Source organism: Lonchura striata, chromosome 1 (genome assembly GCF_046129695.1).
Source record: "Lonchura striata isolate bLonStr1 chromosome 1, bLonStr1.mat, whole genome shotgun sequence".
NCBI classification, from domain to species: Eukaryota; Metazoa; Chordata; class Aves; order Passeriformes; family Estrildidae; genus Lonchura; species Lonchura striata.
In genome coordinates, this window is record NC_134603.1 from 114,563,107 (window position 1) to 114,580,613 (window position 17,507).

General features: G+C 42.3%; 1 protein-coding gene across 1 annotated transcript in view; it reads left to right on the plus strand.

The window, feature by feature from the left end:
• Positions 1–2,450: 2,450 nt before the first annotated feature.
• The window catches only part of ZNRF2 (zinc and ring finger 2), a 58,004-nt gene continuing 42,947 nt past the window's right edge, over positions 2,451–17,507 (plus strand). The window contains exon 1 of the mRNA XM_021548797.2: positions 2,451–2,956. Coding sequence (XP_021404472.1) covers positions 2,485–2,956 — 472 coding nt within the window. The 5' untranslated portion in view covers positions 2,451–2,484. The remainder of the gene's footprint in view (positions 2,957–17,507) is intronic.

Sequence of the window (17,507 nt, forward strand, 5' to 3'; positions counted from 1 at the left end):
AAACTCTGAGCATGCTCCCTTTAACCCTGCTCCAATAGGGCTCAACATGCCACAGGCATTCTGTGAGCAGCAGAAATTATGAGTCATGTTTGCAACATCCTTTGCCCAACCAGATTCCTGGAATTTAGCAGGATAGGAATTCCTATGGTAGTTTTCCTTTCTGTAGGAACATTAGAATCTCTGTCTTCTACATAACCACTTATTTTCTATACTGTTAATGTCTCTGAGAGATTTGGCTGAAGCTGGAGAATCATTTAAAAAGTAACCGGTGGTGGCAGCGCAGACAGCATATCCACACTGACTTTCTTTCTGCAGGGAATTGAACTAGAAAGTGCTCGTGATTGATCTACTTTGGAGTATCTACCACTGCCGGCAGAGACTGCATCTTATAATTCACAAGTGGGGATGACATAGCTTGGGACGGCAGATTATCGACCCCAGCTGTCTGCCCAACACCCAGCACACAAAAGACTCTTCATGAGACAGCTGTGGAATCACTGCCTCTTGCTGAAACGGGCAAACAGTTTACACCAGCATTCTCTAAATGGGGTTTACAGTATTCACAGAGTGTCTCAGCTATCCAGAAAAGTGGTGTTGGAATGAAGAGCGGGGCTAGTGCTACCCCCAACGATGGTACCTCTTCTTGCAGACCCAGCTGTGAGCTGCAGTGATGCCAGAATGTGATGCCACATGCAGTTGTAAGAGACACGGCAAAAGGAGGTGGAACAGAAGGCCTTTCACATCTGAGAAGGAGCATCAAAGATGGCACAGTGGAAACAGCAAAGTGTAAATGTAGTGCTCCGTAATGCTTTTTATTTTAATTAAGGTTTGGATCAGTTTCATGGTATTAATTATAACATACTGTGCCACTGTGACATAGGAAGGAATGTAGCTGGAATCCCTACCGAGACAGGATGATGGAGAGTCCTGATGCACCGCTTCATGGTGACATAGTCTATTTTAGAGCAGACAAAAATCCATAAAACAAGCAGTTTACCTCAGATGACCGACTGTAGGAATCATAATATAAATTCAATGTATGTGACACTCAGTATCAAACAAGACACAAAACAGTTTTTGGTCTCTGAATGTTTTGTCATGATCAAACTGAGCCTGCTATCCACATGGGTATTATACACTGGGATAAAATTTACGGCTTAGTTAATCCTCGTGTAAAAAAAAGTGACTTTGAGTGAGAGACTGAGGTATACAGGATTTTCCTGTATCACCTGTGAACCAAAGATGTCAGAGATTTCCATCCTTCTAGTCCTGCTTCCCGGTATGTCCGTATGTCTCCTGGTACATCCAGGTTCTCGGAGAACAGACTCACAGCAAACCGTCAGGGTTGGAAGTCCGGGAGAGCTCCCAAGGGGGGCAAGCGGCCCTTTCCCCCACTGCCCCGCCGAACCGCGGCCCAGGCGGGCGGCCGGGAGCCGCCCCAAGCGCCAGGCTCGGGCATCCGGGCGTTTGCTGGAGCCGCAGGGGCGGAGAAGCGAGCGGCGGCGCGGCAGGGGAGCACAGGAGGGCACCGCCGCTCCGCCACCCCGGCTCCTCTCCTTCACCTGCCGGGGCTCGAACGGAGCCCGGACACGGGGCCGCCGCCGGCCGTCCCCAAGCACGGCCGCTCGCGTCCTGCCGGCGGCGGTCTGGCTCTTCTCCGCTGCCCGGGGGCGGGCAGCCGCGGCACGCCGGCGGGCGAGGGGCCAGCGAGCTCCGCTGGTGTGCGTGCGTGTGTCCCGCCGCGGGGACCGTCCCTCCCGCCGGGGCGAGGGGGCCGGAGGCACGCGGGCCTCACCTGGCGCCGTCCCGCACCTTGCGGGAGGAGCGGGAGGCGGGGCGAGCCGGGGCCCGGCCCGTTGCGCCGCCGCCGCCGCCGGGGGCCGGTCTCCCGCCGGGCGCGGGGGGAGCCGAGGCGGCGGCCCCCGCCCGCCGTAACCGCTGCCCCTCCCGCCCGCTGGTGCCGCCCCCAGCATGGCGACACGGTAGAGGAGCGGCTGCGCCGGGGCGACCGCCCCCTCCCGCCTCCTCGGCACGGGCACGGCGCGCCGCGGGTGAGCGAGCGGCCTCGGCGGCGCTGCTGCCGCCGGTGCCCCGCACAGGGCTCAGCGGCGGCGGGCGAGGAGGAGGATGGCGGTGACGGTCGCGCCGGCGGCGGGCACAGCAGCAGCGGCGGCGGGGCCGAGCGGCCGCGCGGCGGGAGCCAGCACCGTCCCGAGCAGCTCATGGTGGCGCCCCAGACCCGCCAGCAGCGGCCGCGCCGGGGCCGCCAGCTGAGCCGGATCCCGGCGGGCGGCTCTCCCCTCTCCACACCGACCCACCGAGCGACCCGTCCCCCTCCCCCGACTCTCCCTCTCCCCCGTCCCCGGCGCGACCCGCGCCTCGGATCGCACCCGCCGGGACCGGACTGCCAGCACCCTCGGGCGCCGCGGGGAAGGCGGCGGCGGCGGCGAAGGGCACCGGGCAGCGCCCGGCGGCGGCGGGACCATGGGCGCGAAGCAGAGCAGCCCCACCGCCGCCAATGGCCGCACCCGGGCGTACTCGGGCGGGGATCTGCCTTCCTCGAGCAGCAGCAGTAGCGGCGGCGCTAACGGGACCGGCGGGCGCTCGGCAGGCGGCGGCGGGCGCTACGCGCACCTGGCGGCGGCGCCTCACGCCGCTCCGAGCGGCGCGGCGGCCGCGGCGGCCGGAGGAGCGGCGGCGGCGGGGAGTGCCGCGGGGTCGGCGCCCCGGAGCAGGTCCTTAGGGGGGGCCACGGCCTCCGGAGCCCGGGCGGCGCAGTCCGCCTTCAACATCCCCCACAGCAGCGGCCCCTACGGCTCGCAGGACTCGGTCAGCAGCACCCCGGAGGAGGGCGGCCGGGAGCGGCTCGCCGGGGGCGGCGGCGGCGGCTCCTCCGGCGGGCCCCGGCTAGTGATCGGCTCGCTGCCCGCACACCTCTCGCCGCACCTGTTCGGAGGTAAGGGACACTGGCGGGGCGAGAGGGTTTCGCTGCCTGGCCGGGGTTGCGGGCGGTGGGATGGGGTGTGGAGGGTCTTTCCCCGGCTCCGAGGTGGGACGGGTAAGGAATCATCACTCCGAGGAGAGCCGCGGCTCCTCCAGCCTGGCGTCCGGGTTTGGAGACGGTGCTGAGTCTCCCATTGTCTGTCAGGAGAGCTGTGAAAGGGGAGGTTAAAAATGAAACGAGCCCAGCGGCAGAGAGGAAGCGGAGCCTCTCCGGCCGGCGACTTTAGACTCTAATAGCTGTAATCAGTGCCTGTGTAAATACTCTTGCCTACTACTTACATAATTAGAATTTAATTGGATCATGTGTCTCCGCCGTTCATTCTAAAATCGGACCAAACCCCTCTTTAGGCACTGATTAATATGTGGCTGATGTTTGTTCCACTTTCTAAGTTCTCGGGTCGTCTCTTCAGAAAGTCGATACAGAAAAGCAGAAGTTAAAGTAAGTTTCTTTGTTAATGAGAGGTGAGCGGAGCCGGATAGCTGTCCGTGCCGCTGGAGTACAGGCTTGCAGCACCCTGCAGCCCTGAGGACGGGCACATGTGCTCTTGAGGCAGGAGGAACACTCGGCTAGACTCTGAAATAACCAGGAAGCTGAGGCCCTTTGATAAGCACTTTAAACGTGGAGCACGTTGTAGTTTTTTGGTCTGGAGCTGCCGAGATTAATTGGGCTGTATAGGACGAGTGTTCTGCTGCCTGTATTTTTTACCTTGAAGTTGGAAATCATCTTGTTATTTGTCAGCTGCGTTCAAAGTTGCTGGCTCCTTTAAGAACTGCAGCTTAGGCTGTTCGGATAGGTCAAACAATCTGCAAGTTTTATTTTTTAATGTATGTATTCTTCAACTGACATTTTTAATACACACATATATATTTATATATATAAGTATATATAACTGTATAAACTTAATACCCCAAAGCTTTTTTTTTTAGGGGGGGAAACAAGAGGCTAATGTAAAATTTCTATGTCTCTTTATTCTTATTAATCCATTTGTGAATACTATTTTGTAGTAGGTTGGCTTTCTCGTTTTCTGTAATTCACCCAGTTTTTAGCCAAAGCAGAGCTGTCTGCAGCCTGACCCTCGCAGGTACATGAGGTTTCTGTCACATGGCCTGCTGCCTCTGGCGTGGTGACCTCAAGACAGGCATAGCTGTTACTTCCTATATCTAAAACTGCTTCTTCCCAGCGGTTCAACATTAACAGAAAGCTGTCAAACTCTTTTATAATAAAATAATATTTAACTCTAAGAAAGGAAACATAACTATTTTCATAGTACCAAGCTGGTTGACAGGAGTGCTTTGTTGCAAGGATGCTCATTACACCATCAAAGTACCTTGAGGGGGGAAAAAGGTGCATGTGTTTCTTCTAGTGATGAAAGGATGCGCTATCACATGGAGTTGTAAAGCTCGTGCTAAACATTAGGGAGTCATTAGAATGTGTAGCCAATTGTTTCTCAAAGGTGAAACGTTTTTTTCCCCCTCTGTGCTTAAACACTGTACTTAACTTGCCTTGGTGCCAGGAGGGAGTGGATTGAAGGTAAACGAAGTGATGAGGATTAATAACCTAGGAAGCTGTATTCAGATGCAGGAAGGTCTCTTCAGAATAACTCTGAATTTGATCTTTTCTATGGCATGTAATCATTTTTTGATTGCTGTACTGCATTGTATTTTGTCCTTGGAGTGATGCAAAGCTTGTTGTTTTTACTGGTGCAGGAGAAGTGCCAGGAGGGGTACACTGTCTTTGTCTTCTCACTAATAAATAAGGACTGCCATATGTTAGGAGTATAACTGGAAAATTTCAAGATACAGTAAGATTTTTAGTGAAGAAGCAAACAGATTCATGGCTATCTTGTGACCACATAAAGACAGTGTGGTCTTCATCTTAGGGATGAATATCCACTTAATCATAATACTACAACACCTGTGAAGAAGGCCTCACTTGAAGCATTATTCTTTCTTTCAATTTAAATATTTTGTGATGTTGATGATATGTTACTCCACATCCCACTCAGTGTTGCCATCATTTTCTAGTTGTATGCTTTGTGTTTTCTTGATTCCTTGTAATAACTACATGCTTGGAAAAAGTAGCCCAACTGGAGATCATATATTAGTAATATCAGCATTCTGAAAAACAACTTGAAGCATTGTTTTTGTCCTGATAGTAACTAGCTCAAGCTTGTCTAGGTGTGGTATCTGGCATTTACGTTGTGTATCTTGAGCATGCTTGAAGTCCCCTCCCTTGTTTTGTAACTTACAAGTTAGATGAGTTATTTCTTTTTATCCTGAAAACTGCCCAAATTAATTGTGAAGATTAGCATAGTAATTCTGTGAAAATGAAAAAATAAAAAAGAACAAGAATACCTTCTGTAAGTTGAACCAAATCTCCAGCTATTTATGTTTTTAGGTATACTGCTTGGCTTCATCAGTCAGTGTCATGTGGGTGTTGCATTTGTTAAATTACTGTCATTAATTTGCCATTAGTGAATTACACTCTAGTGTCACTTTTACTGAGCTGTTTTGCATGCTAAAATAATGTCTAAATATTGACCCTCTCATGTAACTTGCTTAAGTCTATTCTAAGCTTGTTAATACACCATTTGAATGAGAATATAAAACTTACGTTAATGTATTGGCAAGTACGTTCAGTTATTGTCTATGTTCCTTTAGTAGGAACTGTAGTACTAACAGCCTTTCCTGACTGTGAAGGTCTCGTGTTCCCATCTGACCTCAGGCTACGGCACTTTCATGAACAACATACAGTGGAGTAAATACTGCTGTGTAGCTTTGTGTCATCTCAGGGGGAGTTCAGTTCACTCAATAATCACAAAAAAATATATGTGTGTGTTTAACTTTGTGCTGTGAGCGTGCCTGAAGTAGGCTTAGGGCCTTAAGTAGAGCGAGACCCAAATTCCATAAGATCTCAGGGCACTCCCAGAGGCCAAACCTGTGCCTGACATTCAAGAGCTTTCTTGCAACACAGTGCCAAGTTCCAGCTTCCTTTAAGGTGATAACACTTATCAGGAATTTTGACCAGTAGTTTCCCTGCTCTGTTCCTCAGTGAATGGGACTTCCCCTCTCCTCCAGCCCCAAGGTAAATATTCTTACATTCTGTTATGTGTAGAAGAGTTGGCCCTGAGGACCATGGGACCAGATTCACATTAGTTTTTCCACTGTGTTTTTAGAGATTACATACTCATCAGTGCTGCAACAAAGCTACCACTGTAGTTACAATGTAGCTTGTTTTTGTCAGTGATGCAACTGGTTCAGCTAAAAATGGATTTTTGGGGTGGCCTTTACTTTGGGTAACTGCTGATGTGTTACTTCCACCACTTAGAGTGTTGACAGCTCCTTAGAACCCTCTGTTTCTGGGTGGTCATGACTGGGAGAATTCTTGGCAAAAATACCTAGTCTAAGTGTCTTTCTGGTATTCAAATTTGGGAATGTTGTTGTAAGACAACAATGCCTTTAAACTCTTTTTTATTTTGTTCTTTTTTGTTTTGTTTTGTCATTTAGACTCTCTTGGGGAGTCATATATAAAAATTCAGCTGAAGACAGCAGAAACTCAAACATACTGAGTCTTTAAAATTTTCACATCAGTTCTTCTTTAAAGATGACTGAGCAGAGACTGTACAGGTATAATATAGAATCTCAGTTTGTGTTGCATATGTCAATATACAATTTTATATGATTTTTTACAGATAGATTTTTTTAAATATATAGTGTCGTCAGATACAGCTGTTAACAGCCTTCATGCCTATGTAAAGATTAGGAGTAATGATTTGGAGATAAGGTTGCATCTGTTCAACTTTATTAGGAGAAGGAAGTTTGTTATGTTTTTCTTAAGCCAAATAATGATCAGACTTCTTTTATTAAGTGCTTTACAGTGCAGGATTTGTCACCAGCTACTGAATGTTCATAATACGGTATGGGTAGAACCTTGTAGGTATATTATAGTAGCATCTGTTTGTGATAATAATTAGTACAAGTAATGAATGAATTCTTCATTTGATAAATGAAGGTTTATGAAAGCCTCAGGTTATAGAGGCTAGATGGATTGTGGGAAGATGAGAACAGTAAAAGAATTATGTGAATTCTCAGAAGAGCTTTTTAGATGTCTCTCAAACTGCCTAGAAGGCCACATCTTGTTTTGTTTCCCATCAGATCTGTTTAGTTGTATGATACATTTGGATGTATTTTTGAGGTTCAACTGTCTTTTGGTCACTTCCTTGCCCTTCTGTTCCAGTATGACACAAGTACTATTGCTTTGAGAAATTCTGAAACTCTAAAACACTTAATGCTGCTCCCATTTTGCCAGCCAAAGGGGCACTCTGAGGTCTTCACCCCCTGAAGTGGGAGAAAGGTTGGGAAGTGTGCCTTGTAATGGGACTGTTGGGCTGGTGGGGGCAAGGAATAGATATATTGAGTTGACTCCAAAGTGAGAGAGAAGAGTCACTTTTGCAGTCTCTGAAGATATGGGGGATTTTGTAAATACATTAGCATCCCCTTTACCAAAACACAGATTGAAAAATCCATTGTGCTAGGAGGGCAGTCCAAGGATAAGTCCATTGATAATGGGCTTTAGCAGGTCTGTTCTGACTGGTGAGTTTGAGGAACCCAGTCCCTTTGCAGTCCCTCACTGTTCCAGTGTTTAGTTGGGCTGCTCTGTTCCTGTGTACATTCAGCAGGCAATATACAGTTCCTGGTTTGGTGGCAAAGGTGTAAACCCTCCTGAGTGAGGGACAAGAAAAAGTAGCAAAAAGTCTAACACCACCAGCCACCTGCTCCAGCTCAGTCAAGAGAGTGCTCATAGTCTCAAATGTTAAGTGTTTGGACAAGTGAGCTAAAAGAAGAAGTGTTTGAGTCTTCTGATGGCACTCATGAAGTCCCTGGGAGTAATCTTTCATTTCCTTCAGTTGGAGACTGGTCTCTGTGATGATGAGTAGCTTGGGGCAGTGAAGTAAAGTCTGAGGTGAGTGACAGGGGCTCTTTGAAAGGCTCTTTTCTTTTTTGCTTTTTTTTTTTTTTTTTGAAGTGCTTTTTTTTTTTTTTTCTTTTTCCCTTTGTTCCCCTCTTCCTGCTTGGTCAACAAAAGGGTTTAGGAGAAGCTAAATGATAAAAAATGGCAGCACTGCATTTGTGGGAGAAATGTAAATAGTTAACCATGTGAAGGAAAGGAAACAGCCTAATTGTAATGGCATATATAAATATTTCTTTTGGCTATCAAGGTGGTGATAATACCTGATTGAACCTTTGCAGTGCCAGTTCAAACAAAGGCTTTCCTCTTATTTAATGTCTTCTGAATACCTATGCAACCCTGATATTCTGGCAGTGTCTCTCCTCATGTTCTGTCATATAATTGCAGACTAGTCTCCAACAACCTCCCAAGTAATTTCTTTGTCTCATAAGGAAAGCCTTTTGTCACTGCTAGAAATTCAAAACTGTTTTTAAAACACATTGCCTGTGCATCTGTTTGGGTAAGTTCTGCTCCCCTGTTCTTGCCAGCTGCTAATGGAAAACTTCATTGTTAAAACGTTCTTGAATTGCTCTTTCAGCCTTGCAGGAAACTTTTAAATTTTGAATAAAGTTGTGAAAATTTTTGGGTAGGTTTTCCTTGCTCTTTACGTGCAACCAATTTTATATTGCTTCCAAGATTTTTCTGCAGTGTGTCTACTGCCCATTAATGGCTTAATTAGTTTCAGGAGAAGTGTATGGTCATTCTGACAGATTGTGTTCATTTACTGTGGTAATGGAGCATGTTCTTGCAGATGTTTAACCTGTGAAAAGAAAGTGAGAAATCCTTGAATGCTCTGAGTTTCTATTTTGGAACATCTTTAAAGACATGCATCTTTCCAATCAAAAGAAAGCAATTTGTATAAAACCACAACTGTCTGGGTAAAACCAGAAATGCATATGTTAAGCATCTAGGAGAGTGGTTTTTGTTGTCTATTATCTGGATAGATATTTCGTAAACAAATGCCTATGTTCCCAAGACCACCTTTCCTTTGTAAATGATCATGGTGACTTTCATGAGGATATCTCAGTGTGCATCCAGAGGCTTATGACCTCTGTTGTTTTGTAGGCTACAAAAATTCCTGGTGCTTATAAAAATGGGAGGGTAAGCCATAGAACAAACGAGGCTGGTTCTCCCTTTCAGTCAGGACATGCTTCTATTTTCTGCATGGAAATTGAATAGTATTGACCTGGAGAGATCAGGAAGGAAAATCTCATAGGGCTCGAGGTGTCTGACTGCCTGCCAAACAGAACACATGAGAGAGTTGTGTGGGCTTTGGCTGTTATCACTGTTGTCTTCAGGAGTTGACCTAGCTGGGTGTTTTCTTGCTAGTCTGCCGTGTCTCAAAATCAGACCACCACAGCCTGTGCACAGTCCCCAAAGGGTGGGTGTGCTGCATACCATCAGGGATATTTTTAGTAGATTCTGTTTGCTGACTGACTTAGTGTGCTATAAATACAGAGTTCTCATCTGGCATGCACTTTGCTTGTCTTCTAGTAACTTATAATAAATTCACCTAAGAATAATGGCAAGGAGAAGCAAGCTGTTACAATTTGTTTGGCTTTCCATACAAAGTATCATTTATATAAAGCAATTATTTAGTAACATTTTAACTGTAAATGGTTTTTAAAACTAGTGGTATTCCAAAACACTTCCTAGTTGGGCTCCATAATTAGTCCTTATGTCAGATTGATTTATACTGTGTTTTTATTATGATTTTAAAAGTTGAAGGTAGGGTTTTTAGAGATGGGAGGTTACTTGAGCATCTGGAATATTGTTAGTACTAGTAAATTAGTCTTTTTAATACCAATGCTAGCATAGTCACTAAGTGTTATTCTCTGGTAAAAAATTGAAGCTTAGTTACAACTTTCCTGGATTTTTTTCCCCTGAAGTATAGGTATATATACAAGTTCTGGAGTTGAAATATAGTTAAGGCACTTATAGGACTCAATGCGGAAAGGGGAGGATCCCATGTCTTATTAAAATACAGATGCATTTGTCTTTGAGTGTTGAATTTGACACAAAATTGAAGGATGGGTTCTTCTTGACTTGTACTGAGTATAACCTAAATGCAGTTGTTCTGTACTGCTAAAATAACAACTGTCATAGCATACATTAACAGATGTGAAGTTTTCCATATGCAGCAAAAGAAAACTGCTCAGAGGTGCTTTCTGCAGATTGCCTGAATACATAAGCAGTATTTTGAGACTCTTAATTATTTTTATAATGAAATCTGGGCAAATCTGGTGATAGTCTTTCAGTAAAATTGCAAACTAGATTGTCTTCCTGTCATGAATCTTAGATTGTTCTCTGAAAATCATGTTACTTTGAATCCTGATTTCTTGCAGCTATCAGAAGTTTTACTTATTGTAGAACAAAGAAGAACACTTCTTTATTCTTCAGTGTGAATATGGATAAAAGTTCCAGTTTGGGGAAACAGAATCTTGCTTCTCTTAAGAAAATGCTGCAGCTTTTACCAAATAGAGCATCATCAATTAAGCAAATGTCAGAGAGATAATGGTGGACAATCTCCAGATCATAAAGAACAACGACAATAATAAAATGTGGTTCTCTGTGGTCATTTAACTGCTTTGCTTTCACTGTGAGGCAGTTCTATTTCTTCTCAGTGTCTTTGCTGCATCAGCAAGGATGACTGAAATAGCCTAAGATGCTAGACTTGAGAATTTGCTGCCATTTTCTTGTTGTCCTTTGGGAAGAATGAGTTCAAAATCACACACCCATTCTGAATATTGGAAGGCATCGTTTGCATGTGTATGAGTGGCTCAGGGCTCCTATAATATCTTACACTGGGTAATAATAATTCATCTTCAGAGCCGATTGTGATTAAGTTTTCTAAAAGGTGATATAGCTGAGTTCAGGTGTGCAGTGCCCAAGTACAGGGTTAGCTATGCAACTTTCCTTCTGATTTTTCAAGCTGTGATCTTTTCAAACCCAATTTTAAATTAGAGCTGGTTTAAGTGTTTGAATTTAGGGGTTTTTTCACTCTCTTATAGTTGTTGAGGCAGTCAGATCAGTTTTGATAGATACTTGTTTTATTTTTATATTGGAAGTATTACTCAATGAATGGCAAGTAGATTGGTTGCCTGAGTACAAAGTAGAGCAAAGATGATCTGTTTTTTATCAAACCTCTAGCAATCTATTAACAAATTACAATTCCAAAATAATAAAACATAATTGTAAAACTTTATATATTTTTAAAGTGCTGTGTAAAGAAATAAAATACCTGGTTTGCCCATGCAGTAGTGCCATAAAGCTGTTGCTGGCTGAAGAGAAATTATATACTAAAACAGCTAATGAATGAAACCAGCATGAAATTCACATATGAAAAAGGGCTGCATGCTATCAAAGAAACACCCTTTGAATATTTAATTAATCTGTCCTAACATATGCATGCTAGATATCTAATATTAAGATACCAGATGACAAGCGTAGAGACATTGCCTTGCTTTTTAAAGACTGAAATAGAGTTAAAATTAATTCAAGAGTAATGCATGTTTGCTATAGCTTGGCTGTTGGATTAGTTTATATCCCAATGTTCCATATCTATGAATTTGTGTGTTTTGTAAGTGATAACATTTTCAAAGACACATGATACTAAGCTTCTTCATAACCATGGACATGAAAAAATGAAGTGTTAAAACTATTATTGTAATAAAATGCAGTACTGAAATAGCTTCTGGATTGGAGGAAATACAGATGCCATTGCTAGAATAATAAACTGTGTACCAAAATAAACTGGTTTTCATGCACTTGATAAGATCAAGATTCAGTGACAGCATAAAACTAGGGAGTGGAGGAAATGTTCCTTGGAAATGTGGGACTAGTTTTGCTGCAAACAAAGGGATAAGAATGCTAATGCAAATAATGTGTTTGCATATTACAAGGGCAGGAATGGATGACATGTTCAGCCCGGGTTACTTTCTTTGTGCCTCTTCAGTCATAAAGCACACTGTTGTGTTCAGCTGATGAAGTCAGAGGAAATTCTTTTGATGAAGTTCAAATGATGAACACATTTGGAGCTGGAGGGCAGAAGTTCCTCCTAGTGGGGTGGACTGGTACATGTGACTTCTCTAGAGGTGTGCAGGCAACCAACCTCTTACATACATTTAATGATTGCACATTTTGCTTTAAACCTTTGTTTAGAATAAATGTTTAAAAGCATTGTAAGCTTGGATGATGTAATTTTTTGACATTAAACTGTTTAATGTGTTGGGGGAATCTGTTAATTTGTGAAAAGTGAGCTGGAATTAAGCTCCCCAAAGAGAGCTTGGACTGACAGCAGTGTTGAGATTGTTCTTACCCACACAGATTTGTGAGGTCATGGAGTGGTTGTCAAAAGCATTCTAATTTTTAAATTCTGGCCATTGTTGATTCTCTTTTAGGGATTGGCTAGCCAATAAGCAAGTTGCAGAGAAAGACTGCCATGTTACAACAAATAAAAGGCAAGGCATACTTAGCATTGATAAAACCATTCAGAGTATAATTTTTACCAGGAATTGTAAGCAATAGCAGAAATTAATGTTTATTATTCTAAAAGCAAGGACCACAACAAAAGTCCTTGAAATCTTTTGCTCTGATGCTTAAACAAACAAGTTAAAAAGGAAAATATTTAACAAGTTTTTAAAATAATTATTTAGGCAGTGGTCAAAACTACAGCTTGCCAATACCCTTATATTTTCAAAAAAAGCTCTAAATTGTTGTTTATAAGATGCACCTCTATGGACTGCTGTTTTTTATCATTTTTCTAGCATGGATTTGCACTGTCTCTGGGCTGTTAAATAGCTATGTCCCATGGCAGCCTGAAAGCTTGTTAGCTGTACCATGCAAGCATTCTTTGAAATTAGCTTTAAAATAAATGTTTGTATTCAACATGTTGCTGACCCAGCACCATTCACAAAGATGCAGAATTAAAATGAGTGGAAAATGTAAGCACCTCAGGAAATGCTAACCTCAAAAGAAATCATCTGGCAAGGATGCCAGACTTGTAAGCAAGAGAGAAGGGAAGGTCTGTATGGAATAGTGGTGTTTGTTCCATTCTTACTTAGAGGGAATTGGGATGCAGGGATATGAGTACTGATACAACTGTTTTTTGATCTCCTAGACTGTGGTCCTGTGACACTATAGTTCTGTGTCACTTATTGAGAGCCTCTCCTTTCTTCTTCCTTTTCCCTGCCCTTTTTCTGTTTTCTTTGTTGTTTGAGTCATCTTACTTGCAACACCTTTATTAGTAACTGTAGTGCTATTGAAAACAAAAATAAATATGCAGAAATATCAACTTAGCTGATCGTAAAAACACATTTAAAAAGAAGATCAGGGTTTAAGTTTAGGACTTGTTTCTTTGTTTTTCTTAACATGCATAATTTAAGGTATTATATATAATTTGGATTTTAACTAGTATACTAGTTTTATTTACCAATTGTATGTCAGTACTATTAATGGAGGAATAACACTTAAGAGCAACCTACTGAAATAGATAATTAGTTCTGTATCAAAAAGAAGAGGCCATTTTGATTAAATTATTTATTTTAGGATATCTATTCATATGTATTTTCTAAAATTAAAATTTTTCTAACTTAGATTTCCCGAAACTTGAAAATTGTGATGTAAATTTTGTTTTTTGTTGGCAGTGTTTTGAAGCACATATGAGTTAAAACTGATTAAACTTGCTCCCTCAAAGAGCTAACCATGTAAATAGGCTGTACATCTAGCACAAGGCACTCTAGCCTGGAATTTAAATGTCAACATATTAAATTCTAATCCTATTGGTTTTCTGTTTATGCCTTGAGGATTTGTAAATTTATGAAATTACACACTTGTAATTTGATTTCAGACATGTGAAATTTCAGATAGAAATAGGAAAGGAAGAAAAGCCTCAAGATAGGACCTTATTTTTGTTTTATTTTCCCTCCTGGAGTTTCTCTCTGACATACTAAGCCTCATGCTCCTTCAGGCAATGATGGTAAATGTACTAGGTACAATGTGTTTAAGCTATTGGTGCAGCTAAAACACTTTGAGGACAGTTTTACTCCTTGCTCCTGCAGGATTTCTTGTTTGCTCACAAATCTACCTTGAAGGGCATAATCCCATTTGTCAGGAATTGTCATCTATGACTGTCAAGGATTTCTTCCTCTGCTGAAGGGGAAGGAGCTCTTTCTGCAGTCTCAGTATTCATGCTTTTAAATTGTTAGATTTGTAGGCCTCCGCAGAAACTCATAAATTGTAAGTAAATTTTAATGATGCTTTCCTAACCCTGGAAGTCAGTGAGTACTATGGCAATTGAACCCTCTAACTGAGGATTACAAATATCACCACAAGTACTTGTACACAGAGAGGGAAGTATAGAGGAAAGATACTTTGCCAACTATTTCAGTCAGTTGTTGTTGCAAGCAATACTTAAACATTGCTTTTTCCTTTCTCACAGAGTGTTTTGGAAAATAATTAATCATTTTTAAAAATGTCATTATTATATTTAGGTTATGCATACAATGACTTCTCTGAAAACTTTACGAAAAAGGGCTTGTAAGGACAGATTTAATTCTAATGAGTGATGTGTGGGCAAACATCTCTCTGATGTTCATAGTACATGAAGAGACCTTGGGGTTCCTACCAGCACTGCAATATGGGATCAGCTGGGTTTGGCCCGTTCCAAGCAGGTGATGTTTATTCTTTCTTAATTTCTTAGTGGAAAACCCTCTAATTTCTCTGGTATTTTATTTTGACAACTAATTTTACCATTGGAAAAATTCCTAATAAGCAAATTACTCATACTGTTTTGCAACTGATTTCCCATTTTGAATGCAGAAATTTGCAATTGATGCATTTTTTTTAACAGGTAGTTCTTTTCTCAATGCAATCATGAAGGGTTCTTTTTTTCCTTTCTAATTGTATTTGACTCTTGCTAGCTATTAGCTACAATTTCAATGATGCATATAGCCTTGAAATGCTACTGAAAGGATATTTATTGCACTTAGTGCCTCTTGATTTTTATAGCCTCTTACTTTGAATTAGGCTTGTAGAAAGCTCTAATTTGCTGCATGTGTGTGACACATAAGGCTAGGGTGGTAATGAAAAAGACAACATTTAACAATAAAATAACTGTCTTTAAAAACAAAGTTGTTTATTTCTGTCAGTGGCTGCCTGCCTAGTGAGATTCAGGAGGATAGACTGATAAGAGAATTCATTGAAATCAGGCTTTTGTATGGAGTTATCTGGTGTTACTGTTGGTGTTAGCTAGTAAACTTGAAACTGCTGTTTCTTGTATAAACAAGACAGCCAGCAGCAATTATTCTTTAAAACTAAAAGCAGCTGTTTGGGCTGTAAAAACCTGTTTCCATAACACAGACGAAAGTACCATTGTGACTGTTTCTACAAATTGGCACTCGTGCTGTATAAATAGAGGAGAATTTCAGGGTTTTTCTTACAGTTGCATCTGTAAGAACGCAACTTATCATCTTGGTACACAAACTGAAGTTTTTATCTTTGTGCCTTTAAGCCATGAATTTCAGCCTAAGGTTGAGAGTAAAAACGTAAAGGGCTTGATCCTGGCTTGGCTGCAGAAGACAGACCTCATGTATCAATATGTTCGTGTCATTCTTGTGGCATTTGGCTAACTGCGCTTAATAGCAGGATTAACGAACGACAGGCAATGGAGGGTAAGTTGTTTGGGGTGGCTCTGTGGAGGCCGGGGAGAGGAGCGGGCGCCCCGGGCGGGTCCGTGGGCGGGCGGAACGTGTTCAGCACCGCTGCCCTGGACAGCTCAGGCGGGGCCGCTGCCCGCGGGCACCGCGCGGCCGCTGTGCGTGCCGCCCGCGCTCCATCCCATTGCAACGCCCACAATCCCGCATGGACCCTCATCTGCCCGGCGCCCCGGGCGCAGGAAGCAGCTCGGACAGCCTCAAGGCTAGACCAAGCTACCCTGGGAGGCTCTTAGTCATTCTTCCAAGCTTGACTCACAGGCCTCCAGTTATTTTCTTTCTTTTTTTAATCAGAAGTTTATCTACTTATTCACTTTTATCTTAGAAAGTAGGGTTCTTGTCACAGCTTTCCAAAATATTGCTAAATCATCAGCTTCCTTGTTCTTAGTTTCACCTCTATTGTTTGTTTTTCACGCGGTTTAAGGACTTTCTGGACCTAGTTCTCATTTTCAGGCTTGTGGTTTCAACTGGACTTCCCTGCTTGGTTCCTCACAGTATGTGGAAGTAGAAAAGAAAAGGCAAATTATGCAGATCCTTGCTGTTCTCACACTGTTTGATGCTCTAAAAGAGAATTAAAGTATTTGACCTTAAATGTTTAAAAACCTGGAGAAACCTCTGATATGTTTTGAGTTAGTATTAGAAAGATGCCTTGAGCAGTAGGAGGGTCACTGGAAGATTAACCTTTAGAAATAATATTAGTTTTTCTTGACAAGAAGATAAAATCTTCTTGTGGTGATTTTCTGAAATATTTACTTTTGAAAAGGGATAGGTTTGTATCCAGTAACGCTGAGGTAATAAGACAAGATCTATCTTGTGTTTGGAAGAAAAAGAACAAAACGTGAATTATTAATTTCACTTAATGGCTTTCAAAGCCAAGATGGAAGACACAATAATACTTTGATTCCTGGGTGAAAACAAGTTCTGTAAATACTTTAGTGACCTTTTTTCTTTCTTTTTACAATCCTTCTGCAGAGAGCTATGTGGTTTGAATATATGTTTTTATATTGCTAAGTGCAGTTTATTTAAGACAGTATGTGCTTTTTCCCCCTACTTGCTATCATCTTTTTAGCAGTGTCTTGCAGGATTTGCCTTAGGGGTGGAAATCTTAAGTAGATATTAATTCCTTTTTGTCCTGAAAACCTTTTGGTGTGCTACAATATCATTAAAGCAGGTTCCATAAGAACATTGGTAGCTTTATTCAGTTTGCTACTAAACAAGTAAAAAAGGACCCCACGTGCATTTATTGTACTCCCTACTGGAAGAGATAAGGTGAATTTCAGGAAGAAAAGAAAATAAACTGGCTTTGTTATGTCAATTGTAAATGAAAAATAGAAACCCATCACTAAACAAAATTAATACTAGAGTTTTCTTAGTGTCTTAGAAAAGATGTATTTCCAAATCACTTGTCCCTAAGTTATGGGTAACTTTGTTTATGTTGGGTTAGGTTGTTTAGGTTGGACCCCTGCCATATATCTGGGAGCTGTGGCAAGTTGTTGCATGATTTCCAGGGCTGCATTCTACCTTTCAATGTTATTTTTTCCTCTCCTCTTAATCCTGCTTCATTTGAGACATGATATATAACATGATTTTATTTATAAGTCCTGGGGTTTTATTGAAATCGCATTCTGGATTTTATTTCCCTGGCATTCTGATCTCTCAGGTTTGGTATAAGAACATTTTTTTTTCCCTGAATAATTACAGAACCATACAGAGATTGGACAGTACATGAAATACTATCTGTATTTGCTTGGTTGGGGATGGAACCCACCATGTACATTTACATT